This window comes from Ascaphus truei, chromosome 1 (assembly GCF_040206685.1).
Source record: "Ascaphus truei isolate aAscTru1 chromosome 1, aAscTru1.hap1, whole genome shotgun sequence".
NCBI classification, from domain to species: Eukaryota; Metazoa; Chordata; class Amphibia; order Anura; family Ascaphidae; genus Ascaphus; species Ascaphus truei.
Genome location: NC_134483.1, coordinates 328,412,881 through 328,439,762, shown reverse-complemented (window position 1 = coordinate 328,439,762; position 26,882 = coordinate 328,412,881). Strand labels below are relative to the sequence as shown.

General features: G+C 41.2%; 1 protein-coding gene across 10 annotated transcripts in view; it reads right to left on the bottom strand.

The window, feature by feature from the left end:
• Positions 1-26,882, bottom strand: part of SEPTIN11 (septin 11) — a 335,103-nt gene that overhangs the window by 243,964 nt on the left and 64,257 nt on the right. For 2 of the 10 annotated variants that reach the window (XR_012802506.1, XM_075606794.1), the window contains exons 5-9: positions 24,003-24,164; positions 22,434-22,530; positions 20,170-20,338; positions 16,264-16,396; positions 13,596-13,783 (exon numbers count right to left, since the gene is read on the bottom strand). Coding sequence is in view for 5 of the 10 variants with exons in the window: in XM_075606794.1 (XP_075462909.1) it covers positions 13,596-13,783; positions 16,264-16,396; positions 20,170-20,338; positions 22,434-22,530; positions 24,003-24,164 (749 nt within the window). In the remaining 5 variants the exon portion in view is untranslated. Of the gene's footprint in view, positions 1-1,765; positions 6,775-13,595; positions 13,784-16,263; positions 16,397-20,169; positions 20,339-22,433; positions 22,531-24,002; positions 24,165-26,882 lie in introns of those variants that run through there. The other 8 variants (XR_012802471.1, XR_012802495.1, XR_012802469.1 and 5 more) reach the window with 8 other exon arrangements.

Below are 26,882 nucleotides of genomic sequence, written 5' to 3'. Positions count from 1 at the left end.
GCAGTCTGACAGTCATGTATCATTTATGGAAACATTTCTACAACAGAATAAAAACATTTAACTTTTATGTAGTATAGACCAGTGGCTCTCAAACCACTTCTCCACTTTTCCACCTTTCCACCTGCCACACAACGTTTTATGAATTGCCATTGCACGTGAACACAAGTGAACGCACCTAATTAGCATATGAATTTGATATTGGTTGTTTAGCCCTACAACCAGGGTTCATATGTATGAGGGCACATGCATATGCATCAAATAGAAATAAATAGGCTTGTTTCCTTTGAGATATATATATATATAGATATCACTGGCTCAGGGCCCTGAGGAGAGGTTTGAGAACCACTGCCATAATCACTCAGAGAGAGAGAGAACCCACAACTCTCTAACATAAAGATAATCAGAGGGCCATGAGAATGACTTTCACATATCAAAGGGCTGCATATGTCCCATTACCAGAGTGACATGCCAAAATGCTCTATAACAGTGGTTCCCAACTCCAGTCCTCAAGGACCACTAATAGTGCAGGTTTTACGGCTAACCCCCTTCTTTAGCACAGGTGGTTCAGTGAAATCAATTGGGCCACCTGTGCTAACGTGAGGCTATCCATGAAACCTGCACTGTTAGTGTGCCTTGAGGACCGGAGTGGGAAACCACTGATCTATAGGAATTTGCAAAAGCAGGTTGAAATCTTTCGTGGAAATAGGTGTAAAGCTTCCATAATTAGAAGGATGTAGCCGCACCAGTAACATCGTCTTCCGTTCTCCAGCTCAGCGTCAGTATGAACTTTGTTTTGAAGTTTAAAGTATTTTGAAGACGTTTCACCTACATATAAGTTTGCACCACCTCAGATTCCTTCTCCTTTCCGTTAGGAACCCTGAGACCCCAACAAAGACCAAGACACCCCAACGTTAAATCCAGTATGATATGTGACATTGGGGCTTCTTTGTCTATTGTTGTATACATTAGGCCACTATTCCAGCAGCACTCCAATTGACACAAACAAATATATATATAATTAGTGTTTAATCAGTCTTCATTTTTCTTATGACAGCAAAACAGACCCAGATCTGATGATTAGGAAATGGCAAAATATTCGATAAAAATGCAAAACAGGTTTAATTTGTCATTCCATACCTTATTTTGGAAGTTTATGCAAAAACCTGGCAAAAAATATTTGGCAGTACTTTTTCATACGGATGGTGCGTTAGTCAAAAATCAAATTACATACATAGCATGATCTCCAAGCAAATCACGACAAACCTTGCGTAGTGTGGTTACCGGATAAGATGCATTATATTGATACATTTTGTTAAAAAGTATAATTTGCTATATTCCGCCAGATAAACATCTCCTATTCCTGATGCATGTCTATGTTGAGAGGTCTCTCTTGCTCTTCCATAATCTCAAAACTTTTACATCCTGGGATGTCCGGGAAAGGGCTTTTGCATGTGAGACAGGAAAGAGGATGAGAGAGTTTAATTTCTGTTTTACTCACTGGGTCTTATTGGCATACATAATCATTGCCCCCAACACCAAGACCATCTGTGAACCCGTTGTCAGCTCTGCATGTTGAAGGATAACAAATTCAGCAAAAATTTCTTTAGTAATAAAGAATCAGGTCAGAAGCAGTACTACAACTCCCAGCATCCCAAGCTCAGGAGAAGAACTACAACTCCCAGCATCCCAAGCTCAGGAGAAGAACTACAACTCCCAGCATCCCAAGCTCAGGAGAAGAACTACAACTCCCAGCATCCCAAGCTCAGGAGAAGAACTACAACTCCCAGCATCCCAAGCTCAGGAGAAGAACTACAACTCCCAGCATCCCAAGCTCAGGAGAAGAACTACAACTCCCAGCATCCCACGCTCAGGAGAAGAACTACAACTCCCAGCATCCCAACCTCAGGAGAAGAACTACAACTCCCAGCATCCCAAGCTTTGGATCAGAGCAGAGTTTTGGCCCTCAGGTATGGTTAGATGTCACTTATCTTGTCTTTAAAGGAGCAATCTAAGCACCACCTAAAAAAATTGAAGCAGGGGGTCTCCGGAGCCGAGTCCCATTCATTTCAGCTCTTACCATGGAGGTAAGTATCTCCGGAAGCAGGGGGTCCCCGGATCTGAAATGAATGCGGTACAGCTCTGGAAATCCCCTGCTTCAATCCAGGGTAAAAAAAAAAAAAAAAGAACATGGATTGCCGCTTCAGTGCTGGCCCTGCTGGCAGTGGAGAGGTTAAAAATAAGGAAAACCACAAACAAAATGCACAAGCAGACACACTTAAATTGGGGTAAAAGTATATATTTTTTTCTCATTGCTGACAACATTTTATGTCCTCTGTCTTACATACAAAAAGGTATTTAAAAAAAAAGTTTTAATTTTTCAAACATGAAATGTTTTGAGACCAGATTAAAAAATAAAACACATAAAACAAGTGCCTACTATATGCATCCATTATATAATACTGCATTAACACTGTATGTAGGTTACACATGTTGTAGAATGGCAAACAAGACATATATTGAATATTTTCAAAGACATACTGTATGTATTAAATCGTCTACAGCTACAATTTAAGGCAAATGGTATATATAAAAACAAAATGTAAGTATACATTACATTATTCCTACTGCTGTTCACAGCTTCATGTTCAGAAGGAAAAAAATAACAGCAATTGTGGTTAAGTTGCACCCACAAGCTTTCCAAATGGCATACACCCTACTCCAAATGTACTGCAAATGAAAACGAGACATGGTGAACAGAATGGACAGCGTTGGACAATGAAGAAATGTGACGACCCATGGCTATTGTTCCCATTGCTACTGGAAAAGGGAATGAGAAATGAAGAGAATAGCAGCTGGGTTGTTAATGTTTCTGCCAAGAAAATGTAGGCAAGAGTATAAGCTGGGAGATGGTTAGTTATTTCAGGACTGCGAGCACTCATAACATACTGGGAGTTTGCCAACATGCAGCAATATTTGGTGTTTCCTATAGATTCTAATGTGAAGATTGAGCATTTGGCATTAGAAAAAGCTGTATCTCTTCTCTACTTTAACCCTCACGCATATTTTTGTTGCTGTTTGAACAAAGGTTTTATACTTTCTTTTGCGATCTTCACCTTTTTTTTGTTATTCTGCAGCAGCTTGGAGATATTAGCGAGCACCTATTAAAGATTGTGTTAGATTGTAAACACTTTGTGTTTAAACACTTATTGTAAAATGTGTCGTTAGTTACAAAAAAGATCAAAACAGTCTAATTTACTTATCCATTTGAGGTGTTTGATTGGTTTTCAAAATGTTTCCTGACAAATATGAGGATCTGCTGCTTTAAGCCCATTGATTGCCACATGGGCCAGGTTTGCTTTGCTGCGACCTCTGGCAATCAAGGGGTTAAGATTAACATCGTTTTAAATGCTTCCCTAAAAGTAAGCATTTCGGGTTTTGCCATTTTCGACTCATTTAAGCAATTCTAAAATAAAAAATACACAGCCATTTACAAGATGTTTAAATGAGCCTAAATATATTTTATAGCATTTATAAATATTTGATATTAACAGTTATAGACATATATATATATATATATATATATATATATATATATATATATATATATATATTTATTTATTTTTTGACGCATGCTGCTGCCTCTGGATTGGGTAAAATTTTTTAAAGGATGCAAAATACAGGCACTTAGCAGGCAGAAGATCCAGGCTTCTAATATACTTACATGCAGAGGAGAAAAAGCACATCCAATTAGATTGGAAGGGAGCCATTTATTCCGTGCACAGCCAAGGACTACTGTGAAAGAAAGGTATAGATACAGAGAGAAAGACATACAGGTGCAGCAGTAACAAGCTAAACATGGCCCAGGGATATATCTCTAACACGACTAACCCTTGTAATAACATTGGACATACAAGATTGAATTGAAACCCCAAGTTTGTTCTAAGCAGAAAATGCCTTTGCGAAATGTACTCTGTGCTGGAGGCAAATTGCTCAAGTTTTTATAAACTTATAATGCAGCCTATGTTTCTAAGGGACATATGGTACATTCCTGGTCACAATTACTGCCTGCTAGCAAGCGTTGTGTCTTAGCTTAGCACATGTATCTATCATAAGGCAGCTGAGTTAAAAAAAAAAAAAAAGATCTAGGACAGAGATTTGGAAAACAAAGTCTATTGTCCAACAGCCACCATTTTTTTTAAATGATATTACATTTTGTAACAGGATAATGAAATTAAATTATCTTTAAAAAATTTTTTTTTTAAATGACAGAATAAATTTATATGTAATAAGCTCAAAAAGTATGTAAAATGTTTGACCACAATGTTGTATATATGCTTATATTTTTATGTGTATAGAATCGTTAGACATTTTCTTAGGGTTCCACTGTTTTTAAAAGGTTGGAAACCACAGACCAAAGGGATAAATAGTGTCTAGTGCTTTGAAAAACTATTTAAGCATTACAAACGGTTTCTTTTTTAACTGAGCCATTTGAGCCTTTATTTTCATTTTTTGACAAGAGAAACTGCACAATGAATTTTGATGACATATGACGCTTCACTACCATATTGGTGGATTGAAAGACTATTTAATAACTAAGGGAAATACCTAGTGGTATAGTTTGATGAGAGATACATTTTTTTAACTTACAGTTAAATTGGGAAACTAAAAACACTTCCTTTTTTTTGGTACATGTAAATTAAGGTTTTTAAAAAATTACCATGTGCTGTTTTTAATGTAATCATTTATTGGCTTTAACTAAGCTCTTAAAGTTAAAAAAAAAAATGGCCATGCTGTGTGGGAGGAGGAAGGATTCAGAAAGGTAATCGGCAAAATTAACCTGCGCAGTTAGTGGTCAAAACAACAAAAATAGCACACAAAAAGACACAGCCAGAGCAAGAAGACTTAACACGCATCAGAACTTGAGCATAATGAATGGTCAAATGCAACGCATGGTAAGGAAACTGGTTTTCACAATCTAGAGAGCCCCATAATCTGATTTGGCTTCATATTCCATTGTTACCATAGTTTCTAGCTCGATAGCTGCCACACGCTTCCGTCCCTTCTTAATATAGAATCTCATGCTCTAGTCTAGACATCCTCGAATGTCCCATGTCTGTTAGCACAGATGTAGCGGTTGTGACTATAACCCCCTCCACCCAGAGCCATGTTTAGGCAGTGAGAGAGAAAATGAAAGGCTGCCTTTGGTCAAAGCACAACCAAACACAAAAGATATATTTTCGATGCATTCGAGCACGTTAGATTCCCGCTGCAGGCAGAGTGGAATGTGCAAGCTTTAGGTGAAACGTTGGCGAGCTTAAGAACAAGATAAGTAAGAGAGAGGCTACCTAGCTAGGAGCAGAGGGGGAGCAGGCAGTACAGCATCAGGAGAGAAAGAAATCCAGAAGTCAAAAGGTAAACATGGGTCGCCACTTCTTGGAATGTATCAGAAAGGGAAAGGCGCTGTCCGGGAAGGAACGGCATAGAGAAAGAATACAAAACACAGTTAAGTCAGTTTTCTTACCATGTATGCCATAAAAAAATGTATGCTTGGGGTGTTAATGGCAAGAGTACACTTCAACACAACGGCAATGGAGAGGTCAAGGTGGTCCTTCACACACACACACAGTTTTCCTGCTCTGGGAAGTAATGTACAGAAGTGAGTATTGCGTGAATGGTTCATGTATTAGAGCTCTTTAGCACTTTATAAAGAGAAAAGAAGTTCCTTGTTGCTGTCGGAGCCAGTTGCCTTGCCGAACCATAGTGCTTAATATTAAAAACTGAGACTAGTAAACCCTTTAAAATGCCCCAGGCATAAAGCTATTGCATAAATAATAGCTGCGTTAAGCCAAGGCCAATACTGCCGAAATAGCATCTCCATAAGAGATTAAGCGAACAGAAAAGGAGCTTATTAATTAGCAACTAAGTGTGCTTTTTTTCTATTTGCTTTGAGTTAATTATCAGCAACTGGTGATCAAAGTATTCATATCTAACTTGGTTGGCTATTTCAATTCAGTCGTTTCTGGCCAGCGTGAAGCATTTTTCATTGTGTTCGTGCCAAGAGGGTTCGGCAAATTACAGGTGCCCCATGCCGGGCTTAACGGTTCACGCTGACATTTGATACAAATTATATGAAATTGAACTGAAAGAAAATAATGGCACAATACAGTATTGGAAGTAGATCTATTAATCAGGTTTAACACATGTGGTAAGGGTTTAGGGCAATACGGGGGACAACATTTTAAACTGAAACAGGATATGAATACTGATGTTATATTCACCTTATTGCTGTTGCCAAGTTTAGCTAATATCTCTTTGCAGAATTCAGTTGCACAAGACTAAGTTCAGGGATATGCTACTCTTACAAACTCTGAACAAGGACATATTGCGCACACGTCCTCGGAATATGACACCATGTAACAGCGTGCTTAGTCTGAATCACATACATCCGTTCAGTGGTTTATTCATTCTAAACACCTGTAGGTAACACGATCTCCTAGAATTAGACAGATATTAGCCAACCGGAGCGTAATATGGATAGTAAAAGGCACACGTGGTTGCCATTCATAGCAGGCCAGGCTCAGCAACATTCGCTTTCCAGCAACAAAACTGTCCGAGTGCTTGCGGTTTCCCCCCCACGTGCAGCCAAACATGATGCGTTAAATGAGTGATTAGTGATCTGTGTTGAGGAACACAAATGGCAGGGGGCACATTACTGCAAAAAGCAGGTGAATGCTGGAACATCCTTGGCTCGTCAGACTTTATGTGAAGCTTGCACTGTAAATTAAAAAAAAAAACACGAAACAAACACACACGAGAAAGGAAAAAAAAAAATACAGAACACTCACATTAGAAATGGAAAACAGCAAAATAAAGTTGAAGTAGAAAAATTAGAGCCATCCCCAGCATTCATCTTTGGTATAGATGCCCATGCAACAGTCACCATTAACCAAGAGGTAGGAGGGGGAAAAAAAAAGTATATACGCATACAACGTTTGTAATCAATAAACCCAAGGGTCTGTGTGCCAAGCTAAAATAAAATGAGTGGTGTGGATAATTTGTTAACCGGAGAGGTTTCCGCCCCCCTGAGATCTGCCAATTTTTGAAAGTAGGAAAAACTAAGAGGGTAATTGTATACATGCCGATACGGGTATTTAGCCATTTTCAGGTAAAAATCCCCATTGACTTGTATATATAGAATAAGGCCCTCAGTGGGGAATTGTTTTGAGAGAGGACCGAAATATGTTTATCACATTATAATTTGAGTTACTCTTCCAATCGCTCAATAGCTTGAACAGGGCACATTTGGTGCAAAATAGCTTGATGCTTGGGAACAATGTTTTAATCATAATCAATCTAAATAGGCAAATCTCAATTTTCAAAGCTTGATACATAAACCCCGTAATAGTTATAGATCACAGGTGTAGGCAAAACACAATAAAAACACGGTTAGTGTAAAACAAATCTTTCAGCTTCCCTTTGGCAGTTTTAATCAGGGTCTTGTTAAAACCAGAACATAAAAGTTGTAATCAATGTGCATAAAGTATGAACATTTAACTATATGTATTATACAAGGAATGTCACTATAAGGGAAATGCTGGATTAAAATGTGTGCACTGTAACACTCACTATAATCAGATTGTTGCCAATATAATCATTAGTGAAAAAGAGACCCGACCACGTTGGAGAAAGTGTATTGGGTATATACAGTAAGTAGTTGTTGTTTTCTATGTGAGCTGTTGTGTGTTTAAAGACTGAAAGAGGGAGTGTGGCTACTTTTTTTTAAGGACCACAAGAGTAAATTGATCAAGTTTCCTATGCTAATGGATCTGTGGTCTTTTGGGCAAAGATTTGGCCTCTCACTCTCGTTTAAGCATCAACTCTACGTGACCTTGGGCAAGTAACTTTACCTCCTTGCTTCTTGAATACTAAATAGATTGGAAACACAAATATGTGGTGGTCTACTCATGTGCATAAAAATACTGACACAACACCCCTGTAAGCTCAATAAATGAATGACCAGTCTAGTTAGACTTCTTCCTCATATTAGAGAGGTACAGAGAACATTCACAGAGACAGTGTTGGGGCTTACAGAAAGAGGGCACATCTTGACGTGGTCTACAAGCTTACAATGCTTTGGCCAAAGAATGTAACTAAGTGACCCTCACTTATTAGATAACAGATAAGTATTTAAGTATATGATTTATCATGTTCGATGTGGGATTGGGGTTTCTCTGTCTCTTGTTGCATAAAAATACTGAGCAGAAAAGGGTCTGCATGACTGTTGTGATGTAAAATTTCCCCACAACCTGCATGCAGTACAGTCTAGTCTAACGCGTGTTATATTCCAGGATAATTAGTGGCTGCATTTCCTCCTGCTAATCATTTTGAGCAGGCCATTTCCACAACGGTAATTGTGTTTTGGGCTCACATCCAATAGCCACGCTCTGTAAAGTTGCTTGAATAAGAATAATACCATAAGAATGACTGAGAATTTATTGCCAAGACTCTCGGCCAAGGGAAAAGGCTTTCCAGACATGTATCACCTGTATTAATTGCATACTGCAGGGGATTACTGCAGGGTCCAATAAGAAAATAAATCAAATAGACATGGAGTTTAGTCTCTCTCCGCTGTTCATTATATTCATTACTAATCCTTCTGTATTTACTGTTTAATTCATTTTGTTATACTTCCAGTAGTGCATTAAAACAAAGAGTCAACCTCTTCACTTCCAAGTGCGGCTTCTGAAGCGCTTCCTGCACACAATCCTGTTTATTTAAGGAATCCCTGCTACTTACTGTCTTGTATTAATGTTTTCACTGGTAGAGGATGTTGCTTGTTTATTTGGCCACAAGGGGATGTGATGTGCAGTCCCTCTAAGCAACCCATATCCAAGGTGCATAGTTGAAGACATGGTCACTAGTTGCGAAATTGTAGCTCAAAGCCAGCGATCCATAGGGCCCCCTAGCTCACATTTCGGTTGTTGGTGCTGCAGCGCAGATTTGGAAAATCAAAATGGTCGCCAAATGCTGCCAGCGTATAGAAAGCTACAAAAGATGATGTTTGTGGCTTCCTATTGGCACAATTTTTGAAAATCCAGGAAATAAACCAGCAAATAAACGGTAAGTATCTTCGGAACAGAGGGATCCTTGGAGCTAAAAATAGTGCCATTTCTGTACAAAAACTAAATTAAGCGGAATTGCTGCTGTAAGTGCTCGTACCTAACTGAGGGGAAAAAGGTGTACGAGCAATTTCAAAATTCCCAAAGCTAAGGATCCGCTTGTCAAGTTTATTTTTTTATTTTTTAGGAAAATTGAATTAGCAGCCATTTTTAAATGTCATGTTTTGATGTTAATATTTCTGCAAACCAGAAAACAAATGGAGGATTTTACAATGAAGTATGTGTATAGGAGAAAGAAGCCCTGGGTTGAAATCCTTGCATCGCCTTTCTGTATGCCAGCCTCCAAAGGGAGAATGGCTGAGGAACAGCATTATTATAATACAATTACAGATGAGTTATGAAGCACAGGGAGATAAAGTGATGTACCCAAGGTCACACAGGATGCAAGTGGCAGGGGCACTATATGGAGAGAAGCAGGGTAACGTGCAACGATGCAACAGCTTCTATACATACGAAGGCAATGCATTGTAAATTGTGCATTACCACACTCTTCCATGCGTTGAACAGGGGCCTATAACCACACATTCTTCCTTTGTATAGTGCCATGGCTCTGCTTGTCTTTATGAGCAATGCTACCAGTAAGAGCCGCTGTTTTACCACATGTTTAACGGACTACTTTGTTTCTGGCGGGGGTTGTTGTAGTCTCGTCCCTACAGTACATTACAGTTATGCACCATTGCGAAGTGACACAGATAGTTGAAAGGGGGGAAGTTCTTTGTAAGGCTGCCAAGTAAAACCTTTGCACTTCTGTGATTAGCCAAAAGTAAACAGAACAGGTGCTGAGCGGAAGGATACCTCTGCATCTGTCTGCATTTCCTCTCATGTTTCCAGTTTGAGATGACATTTCTTAATACAGTACATGCCATATGAACTAACTATTCGTAACCCCATGGGCATTAAAATGGTCTGCAATGCATTGCAATATCGTACACTGCACACCTCTTTGATGCCAAAGGGATTAAAAAAACAAAAGAAGAAGAATATTGCCACTTGGAGCCATTTTAGAAGGATATATATATATATATATATATATATAATCAAAAAATAAATAGATGATACCGTTCTGTGGCTAACGAAATGCTTTTATTTGTGCGAGCTTTCGAGATACACTGATCTCTTCTTCCGGCGATGTTACAATGAATGAAGCAAGGATTACTTAAAAACAGTGTCTCTTGGAATGTTATCTGTGCTGGTCCTTCCCCTGTGTGGATGAGATTTATGGCTGGAGGTGTCAAAGGGTAACTGAAAGCAAGTGAAGAAAGAGTGTGTATGTGTATCAGTGTGAATAAAAATGAATGGAGAGCCCACTGTGGGCTCTCCATTCATTTTTATTCACACTGATACACATACACACTCTTTCTTCACTTGCTTTCAGTTACCCTTTGACACCTCCAGCCATAAATCTCATCCACACAGGGGAAGGACCAGCACAGATAACATTCCAAGAGACACTGTTTTTAAGTAATCCTTGCTTCATTCATTGTAACATCGCCGGAAGAAGAGATCAGTGTATCTCGAAAGCTCGCACAAATAAAAGCATTTCGTTAGCCACAGAACGGTATCATCTATTTATTTTTTGATTATTGAAGCTCGGCTAACACGGTACTGATACCTCTACATGTATATATATATATATATATATACACATACTGCAGACATAACATAATCTAATGGAAACAACCTATTGTATTTATCTGGAAAGCTATGCAGATTACAGCTAATGCAGTATTTTCTGGGAAGAATTCTGTGCATAATGAATTTAGGCATGGTAAATACAGTGGTGTGAAAAAGAAAGTACACCTTCTTTGAATTCTATTGTTTTACATATCAGGACATAATAATCATCTGTTCCTTAGCAGGTCTTAAAATGAGGTAAATACAACCTCACATGACATATTACACCGTGTCATGATTTATTTAATAAAAATAAAGTCAAAATGGAGAAGCTATGTGTGAAAAACTAAGTACACCCTTACTGCTTCCATAGGAATTAAGATGCTAAGTAGCAGACAGGTGCTGCTAATCAAATGCCCTTGATTAATTAATCATCAGCAAGTGTGACCACCTCTATAAAAGTCAAAGTTTTAGCAGTTTGCAGGTCTGGAGCATTCAGGTGTGTGTAAACACAATGCCGAGGAGGAAAGACATCAGCAATGATCTTAGAAAAGCTATTGTTGCTGCCCATCAATCTGGGAAGGGTTATAAGGCCATTTACAAACAATTTAAAGTTCATCATTATACAGTGAGAAAGATTATTCAAAAGTGGAAAACATTCAAGACAGTTGCCAATCTTCCTAGGAGTGGATGTCCCAGCAGATTCACCCCAAGGTCAGACCGTGCAATGCTCAGAGAAATTGCAAAAAAAACAAGAGTTACATCTCAGACGCTACAGGCCTCCGTTAGCATGTTAAATGTTAAAGTTCATGACAGTACAATTAGAAAAAGACTAAACAAGTATGGTTTGTTTGGAAGGGTTGCCAGGAGAAAGCCTCTTCTCTCTAAAGAGAACATGGTAGCACGGCTTAGGTTTGCAAAGTTGCATTTGAACAAACCACAAGACTTCTATAACAATGTCCTTTGGACAGGCGAGACCAAAGTGGAGATGTTTGGCCATAATGCACAGCGCCACGTTTGGCGAAAACCAAACACAGCATATCAGCACAAACACCTCATATCAACTGTCAAGCACGGTGGTGGGGGGTGATGATTTGGGCTTGTTTTGCAGCCACAGAACCTGGGAACCTTGCAGTCATTGAGTCGACCATGAACTCCTCTGTATACCAAAGTATTCTAGAGTCAAATACTCTAGACAGCTAAAGCTTGGCCGAAATTGGGTCATGCAACAGGACAATGATCCCAAGCACACCAGCAAATCTACAACAGAATGGCTGAAAAAGAAAAGAATCAAGGTGTTGCAATGGCCCAGACCTCAACCCGATTGAAATGCTGTGGTGGGACCTTAAGAGAGCTGTGCATAAACAAATGCCCGCAAACCTCAATGAACTGAAGCAACGTTGTAAAGAAGAGTGGGCCAAAATTTCTCCACAGCGATGTGAGAGACTGATAAAGTCATACAGAAAACGATTACTTCAAGTTATTGCTGCTAAAGGTGGTTCTACAAGCTATTGAATCATAAGGTATACTTAGTTTTTCACATATTGCTTCTCCATTTTGGCTTTATTTTTGTTAAATAAATCATGACACGGTGTAATATGTCATGTGTTGTTGTTCATCTGAGGTTGTATTTACCTAATATTAAGACCTGCTAAGGAACAGTTGATTGTTATTATGTCCTGATATGTAAAATCATAGAATTCAATGAGGGTGTACTTTCTTTTTCACACAACTGTATATGTATCTATGTTGTTTTTTTTCTTTTCATTTTTACTTATTGCTATGCCAAATTGATATTTAAATGATTCCATCTCTTTTCAATTCTGTTAGAAAACAAAACAATACAGGGTTAGTGCAAGGTGCCAGCTTGCACGCTGCGCTGAAATGAATGAAGATGCAATGTAGTGTATCTACTTCTAATAGTTAATTAGACCTTTCGCTTCAGAGTAACTTGCTGTGAACTGCACAAAAATGGAAGACGTGCTCGGGCACATAAGGTTTACAAATGAGTCACCCTTGCTGTATACATATAGAGGCAATTCAATACACCCCAAAGTGGCCGCTCTAAGTCACCCGCCTTCAAATCAATGGTTTTTTTTGGCTGATAGCGGATTCGGCACATATTTAATTAGTCCCATAGTGGTATAAGCATCTAAAATGGAGACATACTGTATAAAGTATCGCAGCCAGGGGAAGGTATTGAAAAGAGCTTATAAAACATGTCTACCAATATGTGGACACGTTTAAAAAACAAAAAAAAAAACAAAGTTAACTGAAAACCATTTGAAATTAAATGTAGAAATTGCTCCTCATGGCTGCTTTGTAAAAATAAAGGGGTAGAGACAGTTCTAAGAAGTTACATCCTCTCAAAAGGACCGATTGGGGAAGCACAATATCATTGGGGCAGGCACTTAACTCTACCTTTACATTGGTAGGTTTAGAAGATGCCGTATTGTTAATAGTATTCTACATTTCAATCAAAGAACATGCGCGTTATGTGCCACAGTCCTCTGGCTGCAAAACGTGGGCCAAACTAGAACAAAAACATTGCACCGAATACTATATCATTATTTAGTCGATATTGCAGTTTTGACCCTGTTTTGCAGCCGGGAGATGCATATTCCACCCATATGACTTTTCCTTGACCGATGTCTTACAAAATCCCCTAAATAATAATAATAAATAAAAAGAAGTCCAGTTTCCCAGTATGAAAATGAGAAGATGACAAAACAACCACAATCATGCGAACATGAAATGAAACGTGAAACGAGGAGCTGTCACACAAGGCTACAGGCCGCTTACTTTTTCTTGTCCTTGTCTTTCTTGGTTTGCTGAGAACCAGCCTGCTGAGCCTGAGACTGGAGAAGCTGTGTGGCTGCTTTCTTCTTCTGAAACATGTTAACTTCGTCCTCTATCTCCTTCTTTTTCTCCTCCAGCTTCTTCTTCTCTTCCTGGTGAGTCCTTTTGAGCAGTTCAAATTTCTCATGGAGCTGTGGTGGGAGGAAAGGAAATGCCATTAGAAATTAGAGGGAAAAAATGCATCAACTTTCATAGTTTGATAAAGACAAATCAATGGCGCGATTAAGGTATTATTTGAAAGGTAATAACAAGGGTTGAGGGACAGATTGATTTGTCATCTGTGCCATTAGGCTCCTCTAGCTCTAGTTATGTCCAGGTTGCTGTATTCCAAGAGAACAACATGGTACCCAGTCAAATACACCAAACCGTGGTCCATCAGAAACCCAGGGTCGGAATGGGCCTGTGGGCCCCAGCAGCCTGCTCTCCCTCTCTTCTCAGTGCAGAGGGCGTAGGAACATGGCTCCCTTCGGTCAGCTATAATGAGATTGTGCTCATAAATAGCGTACCGGTCACTTCCTGTACTGCACTCTAGTTTTGAGGGTAAGAAGAGGAGTAGAACAGTACTCATGAGCGCTCTCTCATAAAATAGTTCACAGGAGGGAGATGGGAGACGGGAGATGTCCCTCCCCACAGCTGCAACAACTCTGCAGTCCCTGTGCACCGGGAAGAGAGAGCACACACCCCCCCCCCCAACCGATGTCGCCCTCTCTGCCTTACATGTCACTTTCCGTCTGTCAGTCACTCTAATCCTCCATGTCTTTCTCTTCCCTCTCCTTTTCCACCCCCCATTTTCCACTCTCCCCTCAGTGAATATACAGTATGGTTAAAAGATGTGTATGTTTAAAGTAGGTCGTCCTTAGTGGGCCCCTACAATTTCTTCCTCCTTGTGAGGGAGAAATTGTAGGGGAGATATTTGTTTTATTCATTGAGGTATTACTGAGAAATAAAGGGAAACCCACGGTCAGTGTTAGAAAGTTAAGATACTCAGCAGACATGCTTTAACGTTATACTAATAATAGGATGTTCTTGTATAGCGCTGCTAGTTTTATGTAGCGCTTTACAGCAACATTGTGTAGTCCCTGCCCCGTAGAGCTTACAATCAATGTTTTTGGTGCCTGAGGCACAGGGAGATAAGTGACTTGTCCACGGTCACAAGGAGCTGACACCGGAAATTGAACCAGGTTCCCCTGCATAGAACTCTGTACCAGAGTCAGTGTCTTTACTCACTGAGCCGCTCCTTCTCTCAATTCCTTTATTTTTTGATAAAGGGAAAGCTTGATGTCAATGGCGTTACTTTAAAGTAGCAGTTTGCGCTGATCACCATTTTTTTTAAAGTACTGTTTTTTTATTTAAAAACTAATGCTCTGTTCAGAGAAGCGTTCAAAAGATGAAGCGTCCAGTAGATTAAAATGAAGCTCCCCCCAGAGCCCAGTGCATTCTAAATCTTACCAGTTATCATCATTTTTAACACTACAAAAAAACTTTTTTTTTTTTTTTTTTTTTTGCACAAGGAGCAAGTTACTAACACAGATGCGCTAAACTCACATAGGTTCTGGGGGTTCTGCTTTAACTTCACACTCATTAACTAAATAAGGTTGGTTTTCTTTTGGAAATTGACATGGGGATTTATTGACTTAAAAAGCACAAAAGCAGCGAGCACTCATAAAATGAAGAAAAAATAGCTTTATTGCATTTACATAATCCTACGCGTTTCGGTCACAGCTGGGTCTGTCGTCAACCCGGACAACAGGGACCGAAATGCGTAGGATACATTGTAAATGCAATGAAGCTATTTTTTCTTCATCTTATGAGTGCCCAGCAGTGGCCTATCTATTTTTGAATCTGCTTCATAACAGGATATACGTCAGGATTAGGCCCCCCCCCACAGCATTTGGTGCAACCCAATTTATTGTTGTTTATTGTTGTACAGTGAGTACATCAGGGCCCCGGGTATACGGCGGGTTCCGTTCCAGAGGCCCGCCCTATAGTGAAAATCGCCGGAAAGCGGATCCGGCAATTTTCAGTGCTGCGCATGCGCAAACCGCCATTTTCGCCATTCTGAGCATGTGCGATCTATACGCTGCGCGCGCAACCTGAGGCTTGCGCGTGCAACCTGCGGTCTGCGCATGTGTGCCGGCCGCACCCGCCCGTTCTGCGCATGCTCGATTTCAAATTCAACATGGAGGCCCCCTTTTCGGTGCCGCCGTATCAGCGGATCGCCGAAAAGCAAGTGCCGAGAAGCGGGGCCCTGCTGTACTAGGAGTGCAAGCTCTTACAAATCCTTTTCTAAGATTTATTGACTTCCACATCAACCATTTTCCATTACTTGATTAAACCCGCATAATAAAACATGACAATGTGGGAAATTACAGAAAAACACATATCCTAAAACATTACCCAATGTGTTGTCGATAGATGCTACAGAATATCAGATGAAAACTACTTGCAAAATTAAACTTAAATATTAATTTTTAATATCAGTGTTGGGTAAAATAATACAGTAATAATATTGTTTGTGTTAAATTTACAAACGTCAGGGAAAGTATATTGGAACTCTAGGCAGAGGTTTCAATCACAATCACAAACATTATCATTTGTTTGACATCCTTACTTCTTTTTCAGCCTCTTTAAGTTCTGATTCTTTTTCTTTTACCCTCATCACAAACATTTGTCTCATTTCTTCCTCTTTTTTTTGGAGGTCTCCCAGAAATTCATTCCTCTTCGCTTCGTATGTTTCCTGGAGGCTGTCAATAAAATCCACAGAAATACGGTTTGCATTTGGGTGTCTACTGTACATCAGTGTTTTTCAACCTGGGTTCCTAGGAGCCCTTGGGTTCTCTGGGCGTCTCTAAAGGGTTCCCCGTAATTTTCAGGTAATTTTAAAATTGTACCAAATACAGAAGAATTTACAATGCATCTGATCTCAGACGCGCTATTAGAGAGGGTTGGGGTTCCTTACGATGCATTTGATCTCAGACGCGCTATTATAAAGGGTTGGGGTTCCTTACAATGCATTTGATCTCAGACATGCTATTAGAGAGGGTTGGGGTTCCTTACAATGCATTTGATCTCAGACACGGTGTTAGAGTTGGGGTTCCTGAACCAAAAAAAGGTTGAAAACCACTAGTCTACATAGTAAGGCATTACTGTATATTAGTTTGGTTTTCAATCTGTTCAGAACTGCTGGACCCTTTAAATGTAAAAAGCAACTTTGTGGAACACCTTTAAATGTTATTATGGAGTTTGCTGAACCCAGCTCACTTATCCTATGTACATAAAATTCCTGCTGAAATCAAAACATTGGTATGACATGGTTTTCCTTGAAAACGATGTAAGGTAAAAGATTATCCCTAGGGGACTCAGGATCATTATAACTGCTTTTGAAATGCAGGATATAGACTTGAGACTGAACGTGAAAACACATGTGATAGTGTTCATTCAATCTTATGCATTATTTAATTAATTATAGGGAAACCAAAACGACAAAACCTAAATATTAACAATACACTGAAGAAACTAGAAAACTATAAGGACAATGAGGATTGCCAGTGATACCAAACAAAGGGTTATGTCTTTGAAAAAGTAACGATTATGATTAAAATCTCAAACAAGATTCTGAGAACAGACAAAGGAATTGGCCAATAGAATTTCCCAGGGGTATTTCTCTCATGGCTCTAGCCAACACACACCTAAGAAAACCCATTATTATCATAAATGGACCAGGTCAACCATAGGGGGATTCAAGTGATACACACACAGGGGTCTTCCTGTACATGTGCACCAGACCCATTTGATATACGACAGTGAATTATGAAGACTGTCGGATCACATTCACCCATTAAAGTCAGCAGATGGACTAGAAAATGATACCCTTTTATCTAAACAGGGAGTAAACACAAAAAAATCCCAAACAGGAATATTCTTGTTCAGGTCAAAACCGAAATGCCAAGTTGAGAGAAAAAACATCTTTTGTGATTTGGTAACGCAGCTAAAAAACACAGTAGAGCAAGAACAAGGAACAAGAGGAAAGGGAAGATCAATATTTAAAGAGCTGAACACTAAGCAGGTATGCCCCTGAGGAAGCGGGAAGTGTCTCTCCAAACACAAAGGGTGGAGATAATACTGAGGAGGTTCACTTCCTGTCTCCCTCTCGTGACGTCACCTGACGTGTCATGTACTACGGGCCGTGATCACAGGAGCACCCAGAGGAGAGGAGGACAGTTTGTTTAGGGCTTTGAGTGCTCACTGGTGCTTATTCTATTAGATGAGGTGCTACCGCAGTAAAAGTCCCACGGAAGTCACTGGGACATTCCATGTCTATCGCACCTTCCAGAATACGGCCCAAAGAGCCTTAACAGCCCTAAATAAACAGTCACTACAGTATGTTGGAGACACCTACACAGTAACAGTAATTAACAGAATATACATTAGGTGGAATGTTTTTACCATTCCTTCGCTTAGACCAGTCTTACTCAAGCCTGCATTTAATTTAAAGACAAATATAGGAGTGAAAATCCAAAGCAGTATTTCTTTACTTCAGCGTTTTGCCAGGTACATTATCATCATATGCAGCACAGAGGTAAAGAGGGAGGGGATGGACTTACACCCTACACCAAAGTCCAGTCCAGCGTGGGAGTAAACTAATTGGGCCTATATCTCTTTTCCAAGCCTAATATGGCCAGAAGGGGCCTCAATTATACAGGAAGTCTTGGAAATTCCTTAAATGCCTGCAAAATATATTTGAAAACTGCTGTGATTGGAAAAAATCCCAGCAAAACTTATGGCAGGCATGCAGCAAGTTGTCTGCTTTGCTTGTAGCGCAGCTGGCAGAATTCTATGCTAAATATTTACTTTAGAAACTAACTGCCCACTCATGTGATTAGAGAAAAAAACGAATGGCGCACAGCCAGGGAGCCAGGTGTGGAGTAAAAAAACTTTTCTTTATTGCAGCATGGTGAGAGACAAATTCACCCCCTTGGGGGACACAGATAGAGTCCTCCTACGCGTTTCAGACCAACCGGTCCTTTATCAAGGAGTTGATAAAGGACCGGTTGGTCTGAAACGCGTAGGAGGACTCTATCTGTGTCCCCCAAGGGGGTGAATTTGTCTCTCACCATGCTGCAATAAAGAAAAGTTTTTTTACTCCACACCTGGCTCCCTGGCTGTGCGCCATTCGTTTTTTTCTCTACTGGATGTCTTTGGATTCTGGATCCTTTCTGGCTTGCACGCCGGCAGAAAAAATACCTGGAGATGACGTGAGTAGGGTTCATTGGCTTAGACTATTATAGTTGGGCATTATACCTACATGTCTTTATTCTGCCTACCCACTCCCATTGGTATCTCCAGGGGTTATTAATACTTATGCCTTCGGATGGAGTTGCTGCGGGCTTGAGCACCCCAATTCCTTTACCACTCATGTGATTAGTGCAGCAGAAAGAACTATAGGATCATGCTGCAGTTATAATGTCAGACAGACAATATTGCATGATCCAGATAAACACGCTGCGGTTTTATTCACCAGCACGGCAAAACTACAGTATGTCATCTGAAGTTTCCACTATGTGCTTTAAAAAATGAAAGAGGTTCTGTAAATGGGGTTCCTCCCCCAGGTCAAAGTAAAACAAAGTAACAGAGGGATCTCTGAATAAGTACTATTGCTCCACTTATAATTTATTGTGCAAAACATGATAATGATCTCATCTGATCAACCCTACAGAGTTCAGAAGTGGCCCCCAAACTTGCAGCAAAGAGACAAAAGTACATTTTTGGGCTCAACTTTGCTGCTCATCCTTTCAATTGGAAATAATAAATATCATTCATTTTATTATTTTATATATTCCCTATTTATCTGATTTACTTGCTGTTTCCATGTTTATTCATACAGTGTCTTTTAAATACTAATATTTGCTAAGCAGTCTTCTGCTATGACACCTTCCAGCGCTGGAAGCCTCCTTACTGGGTTGCCAAGTGGCTTCTCCAAAAATACTGGACACAATGGTGAAAAGTGCGACACGCTCGAGACACACATACACACCCCTCTCACCTGCCCATGCTGTTTCCTCCTCTCCTTGGCCACACTCCCAGGCTCCTGACACCTCCTCCTGATTGGTTGCTGCTGGGTAATTCAGCCAATCAGGATGGAGGAAGCTGCCAAGCCCCCTTGCAACAGCCCTGCTCTCTCCCCGTTCGGGGAAATCCCACAGGCGGTCAGGTCACTATGTCCAGAGAGGTAATACCGGACACATACATGTCCTCTCTTAGTACTGGACAGAGGGTCCAAATACAGGACAGCCTGGTTCAATACTGGACGCCTGGCAACCCTACTTACTGCTCATTGACTTGATCGGGCTATAAGGTGTCTTTCCGCACTGGGAAGTGTGTTTGGCAGAACGATGCTTAGAAACATGGCCCTCAATGTCGGCGGTGTCTCTCCTGTTCCTCTGATCCTATAACAATGCCTGGAAGTAGGCCTGCTATTTGTCAGCATGGCCCATACCCTCTCTACAGTGTGATGTACCTGAATGGTTTGCTGTCTGGGTCGGTGTCTTTGAATCCCATCTCCTCCAGCTTGCAACGCCTGTACAGCTCATAGTGACGAGCATGGGTCTGCTCCCGCAGGTCCTCCATGTTCACTCTGATCAGCATTTCCCTGAGCTTCACAAAGTCGCAGTGATTTTCATTTTCAACTGAGGGAGAAAAGACACCGTTCTGTAAGGTGGGATCTTCAACCCACGTTAGAAACAGATAGAGGAGTTGATTCTGGGCTGAAGTGCTAATTTCACTGCTGTTACTGTATCTCCATGGGCCTCGGACACCAACATTACACTGTAACTCCTATGTGGCAGGGACTCATTGTGACCGCAGCAGTTCTATGTACAGCACTGTGCAGACTGGCAGAATTGCGAGTGCTCTGCTTGCCATGTTGCCAGGGGAGAATGTTTCGGATTTGTACCTTAAATAATCATGCTGTGCAAATAGGGTTTGAAACTGATTTGCAGATCTTTCTGGGGGGGCACGGCGCGTTGCAGGGGCCCTGCGGTCTTCCCCCAAGGCATTTAAATTAAATGCTGGGGGATCGCGTGAGGCCCCTGCTACTATAAACTTACCTTCACTCTGGCGGCGTCAATACACGTGTCCATGGCAACGCGGCGTCAAATGACACCGCATGGTCATGTGACGTCACAAGCGCCAAATGTGGGCACAACACCGGAGCAGAACAGGCAGAGGGGGCACAGCAAAAAAAATTTGCGCGCCCCTGTGTTACAGAATAAAAGTAATACAATAAAAAGAAACAAAAATTACAAATCGCACAAGCAAAACATTTTTTCACGTTCATTTATATTATATATAAAAATTAATTTTTCCCCTTAGGAGTTATCATTGGGTGATATGACACTTGGGTTTTTGTTTGCCTTCCTTTGGATCAACATAGTGTAAGTACGGATATAGGATAACGTATCTGTCGTCTAAAATTAGCATAGGTTGAACTTGATCGACATATGTCTTTTTTCAACCTCATCTATATCTATAAGTCTGAATTAATGTTTGTGTGTGTATGTCTTCCCCCTGTGTGATTGGCCCTGTGTTCCCCCTGTGTCATTGGCTACGGATGCACCCCCCGCCCCTCTCACCCCACCCCTCACATTGCACCTCTTGCCCTCACTTGGATTAGGAATCTCACTTAGCAGGACCATCCACACCACCGCCGCTTGGCCTCACCTCTCCCCCACCACCAACCCCCCACCCCCCGGTCACAACACTACCACCCGCCACTCCTCGGCACCGGCCTCACCTCTCCCCCACCACCAACCCCCCTCCCCTCGGTCACACCACTCTGTGTCCCTGTCTCCCGCTGAGTTCCCCTGCCCCCGGGTATCACCTCCACCTGCCCCCCCCCTGGGAAGCGCACCCCCATACCCCCCGGGTGTCACCCCCCCCACTGCCCACTGTGTCGGTCCACCCCGGACCCTGCCCCCCACCCCTTTCCCCGGTGCCACCCTGTCACATGTGCGCTCCGTCGTCCAGTGGCCTGGCGGTGCGCGCACGCTGCGGCTCCAGCCTGCGGCTGCTCCCGCTCATCAGGCACTTCAGTCTCCTCCCGACGCTGGCTCGCGGCCGCTCCGGGTTGCTGTGCGCTTGGCGGCTTGCGCTGCATGCTCCGCCCCCACACCTGGGACCGACCGTTCAGAGTGCCCGGACAGGAGAGAGGCGCCTTCTGGACCGGTGGGAGCGCTGAGACTGGACGGAGGTGGCTGGTGTCCGCCGGTGGGGGGAAGGGGTGGGTCCTCACTGCAGTTGTTGTTGGTGCCCGAGGACATGTGTGTGTGTGTGTGACACTGTGTGTGTGACACTGTGTGTGTGTGACACTGTGTGTGTGTGACACTGTGTGTGTGACACTGTGTGTGTGTGTGACACTGTGTGTGTGTGACACTGTGTGTGTGACACTGTGTGTGTGTGACACTGTGTGTGTGTGTGTGACACTGTGTGTGTGTGACACTGTGTGTGTGTGTGTGTGTACGTGTCTGACACTGTGTGTGTGTCTCACGGTGTGTGTGGCACTGTGTGCTGCAAGGGGGGGGGTGAGGACCAGACCTGCGCAGAGGGGGGGGAGGGACCACAGCTGCGCATGGGTGGGGGGAGGCGGAGAGAGACGAGGGGAACGGGGGTGGAGGGAGACGGGGGTGGGGGGTGGCGAGAGGAAGGAGCGGGAGGTTTTGGTCCCGGGCAGCGCCGGGTCTCTCAGCTAGTCTACTATGTAACTATGTAATATTGCTAACATACCTTGCACAATACCCCAGGGATACTGCCTGGCTTTAGCCATTTTATTCCCAATTTTGACTTCTTCGGTGCTGCCAACAACAGCAAACGGGAGGTGTACCTATGCAAGATAAAGAGACAAGATAAGGAAGTTATGCTTTTATTTCAAAATGTGTGGGGTCCTAGCACTCAAATACCACAGTAAGCAAATCTCTTAAATCCATAATGTGATACGTTACAGAACAGAAAGGTAAGATAGTGCGACCTAAGAGGCTGTGTCACACTCGCCTTCCACTGACGCTGGTCTAGGTCAAGGTATCACATTTTATCTAGATGGATATCCTAGAATCGCCACAAGCATAATATGGAAATATAATATAGAGCAATTCTGGCATATATCAGAAAGGCGCTGTGTGGTAGAACGTGAGTCTTTAGGCTGCGCTTATAGTGCCGGCGACGGCGACGTAACACTGCGTCGCTGGAAAAAACAAATTGACTTGACTTCCAGCGATCGCGACAAAGCCGTCGCGTCGCGACTACTATAAGCGCATGCGACGGCGGCAATACATTTGTTTTGCTACGACATCGCGTCGCCGGCACTATAAGCGCAGCCTAATTCTCACGTGGCGACAAACAAGAGCCACAAAATAAGGTGCCGAAAAATTGGAAACAAACGTGAAACAAGTAAATATTGACCAATATCCTATTGTATGTTTCAAAAGCAATTTGCTTAGCTCCTACTCCCCCAAATCAAAATGACATGTGACCTCAAAGACTTCCACCTATAAAAGAAGAAATGTTTGTGGCAGAATAGTAAAGACGTTAAGTGTTCATTATGTTTGCATACAGGATTATACAGTATGGGTCCTATTTACTAAACATTGTTGTGCCGAAAGACACCATCTGGCTCTCAAAGACACCCTATTCCCTAGTCACTGGAACAGCGCCGGAAGGTGCCGTACTGAATAGCACTGTTTAGCAAATAAAGGCCTATATTTTTCTTCTGTACGTGTACTAAGAAATATTTTACTTGTAGTGGTTCAAATAATAAATAGACCTCTGGGCATTTTCAATATTTTAAAATGTTGCTTTAGCTTGTCCTTTCTCTGTAAGGTACCAAGGTGTACGATGGGGTACAGATTAGGGTTTGGTTTCCATCTGGCTATTAGATTAAAAAGGCAGCGTAAGCTTGTGCTGTTACATTGTGAATGTAAAACTCTGGCTGAAATCTCACTCGGCACATGCAGGAGACGGCTCCAATGACTTTGTGGCATCATTACGAATTAAGTTTGACATTAAAGCAAGAGGATTTAATGCTGATATGGGGGTTTTAACGCACTAGCATATTTTTTTGTAATGTTTCCCCTTGCCTCTCTGTGACTGTTACAAACCCCCTCTCCCCGCCTGCATTGCCACTTCCTACACACTGCTGATGGATGTATAGTCCTGTGTCTCACTGACAGTATCGCTGACCTGAGGAAGAGAGAGAACGCGCAAAATCTTATAATATCTATTGCTGGTCCAAATAAAAAAGGTATCACTTAGTACTGAAGTATGGCACCATTACCAAACACAAGAGGCACTGCCACTTACGCTCATAGTCGCATTGATCTCTGCGACGGTCTCCTCGTCTGTGGGGAATTGGTAGATCTGCACTCCATTGCTGACCAGTTCACTCATGATTTTACTTTTGAATTTGTGCAGTTCATTTTTGGCTACAGTGTCCGCTTTTGCAATGATAGGGATGATGTTCACCTGTGGAGAATGTTCAAAGCAATTTAAAACACTGGCATTTATGACATGTGATAAAAGATGTTAGCTGCTGCTGCCACCTGTCCGTGTATTAGAGCTTAAGGCTTATTTTTGTCCATTATTTGTAATATACGTTATAAAAACATCCTTACCAATAGATGCAAGTAAGGACCTCAAAATAACAATATAAACAGTGACATGCCCATGATAAAGAAATATTTGAGGACCCCATGCCTCTCTTCTTTCTACCCCCTTTGTATCTAAAGCCCTCTCCCGCCTTAAACCTTTTTCACTGACTGCCCCACACCTCTGGAATGCCCTTCCCCTCAGTACCCGACTAGCACCCTCTCTATCCACCTTTAAGACCCAACTGAAGACACATTTGCTTAAAGAAGCATACGAATAGCACTGTGGATATTCTAAACACGATACATAAAGCTTGGCCCCCTGCAGACGCACTTACCAGAACTCCCTCCTACTGTCTCTGTACGTTCTCCCTACCTACCAATTAGACTGTAAGCTCCTCGGGGCAGCGACTCCTCTTCCTTAATGTTACTTTTATGTCTAAAGCACTTATTCCCATGATCTGTTATTTATATTATCTGTTATTTATATGATTACAGCATGTATTACTACTGTGAAGCGCTATGTACATTAATGGCGCTATATAAATAAAGACATACAATACAATACAGTGTAAAACAAGTGGAGGAGAGTGGTGACCCAGTCCAGGAGTGGTCAAATCCAGTCCTCAAGGGCAATCAACAGGTCAAGTTTTAAGGACATACCTACTGCAGCACAGGTGGTGCAGTCTTTGACTGAGCCACTGATTGGCCACCTGTGCTGAAGCACGGATATCCTTAAAACCTGACCTGTTGCTGGCCCTGGGGGACTGGAGTCGACCACCCCTCACCTAGGACATCTACATTCGTGAGCACTGAAGTTTACATCTCTAATTCATGGAAGTTTTCCGACAGGTGGTCTTGAAGATAAATATCGGTTTGGCTTCGGTCTCAGCCATAACCCCCAAAGAGGGGTTTTGAAAAATACTTACGACAACACAAAAAGCAACATGGGAAAAGGACATTGTTCTAAGATGCTAGGTGCAGTCCAACGTAGGACTAACATGAACATGTTGACAAGTAAATATGTTACATTTAACTGACTGATGCCGTAAAAAAACACCCAAGTATAAGCATTTTAGGGCTCCACAAAGCTTACACGTCATAGAAACACCTCCTGGTGTTATAGGAACGCCCCATGACATTTTGGCCATTTAAATCTGATTGATATGAATTGGGCTGACAGAAATAGCTTTAAAGAGAGAAAACAATATGCAAATCTAAAAACAGGTATGTATCTAATAATCAAGTCGTTTCACTAAAAAATAGGCAGAGTTGGCCAGAACGGAGGAGTATGGTAGAGCTAGCTCTTGAAACATTACATTACAGTAATGTAACATTACATTACAAAGTGGCAATGAAGATGGCACGGCAGTATGAAAAATGTATACATTACAATGTGTTCATTGTTTTTACCTTTGAGCAATGGGAAGAAAGGAAGGCAAAGTGTAGCTGAAACAGGTAATTCCAAAATGAATTTTAATTATATTGTTTGGTGCTTTATAAATAAACCATAGTAATAACAATTGTTTACTTTTCGGCATTTAAAAAAAATGGAAAAATAAACACTTATGAGCACATTCACATGTCTCAGACAGGTCCACGACACTGCCTTTCTCAATTATCTCTTAGCACACAGTGCTTCCACAGCAGCAAGGAATTCTGGGTAACAGCATGCAAATGAGCACTCACAGTGTATATATATATATATATATATATATATATATATATATATATACATATATATATATATACACACACACACACACACACACACACACACACACACACATAGTATTTCGTTGTGAGAATAACTGAACAGGAAATAGCCTGGCATTAGTCATTCTAAAAAGCAGGAAACAAGACATTAATGCTCTCATCCTCCCATGCCAATAATATTTTAGAGGTAGTATCAATGGCCTTAAAATAGCAGTCCTGTGTTAAAAAAATAAAAATAAACTAATAGTAATCTGTCTGGCTAATGATGATGATATTACTTTACTTACAAAGAATTAAGTGAGGATGTACAGTACCTCTGTATTCCGGTAATATAATGTACCTACATCTTACCATTGTAAAAATATGGTTCAAAAAACCCTCCAAAGGATTTAGTTACCATGAAGTCATTAAGAAGTTAGACAAAAAAAAAAATCTTACACTATTTTTCATTTTTTTTATTAAGGCACCACCTTTGGTCTTAATAGGGGCTACCCCTGCAAATCTTTTGTGAACACAGCATGCAAGCTGTAATGAAAAATATTAACAATGCTTACAAGCAACTTTAGAAAATGATTTGAAAAATAGCGTAATCACCTTGCGTTTCTTTTCCTTTTTTGCTTGCAATTTCAGTTTTTTTCCCTGTTGTTATCAAATATTATCACTAATGATAATAATAATCACTAGCATTAGTTTTAATATCGAGTAACAAGACCTTTTTCAAGATATTTTTGTACAATTTACTTAAAAAAAGGCGTGCGTGACTTCTCAATGGTCAGTGGAATTATATTTTTTTAGTTCAGTGATTATTTTTTCCAGTTGTTAACATCATTCCAACTAAATAAGCTCTAGTGTAGGAGTAAGAAAACATACGCCCATTTCT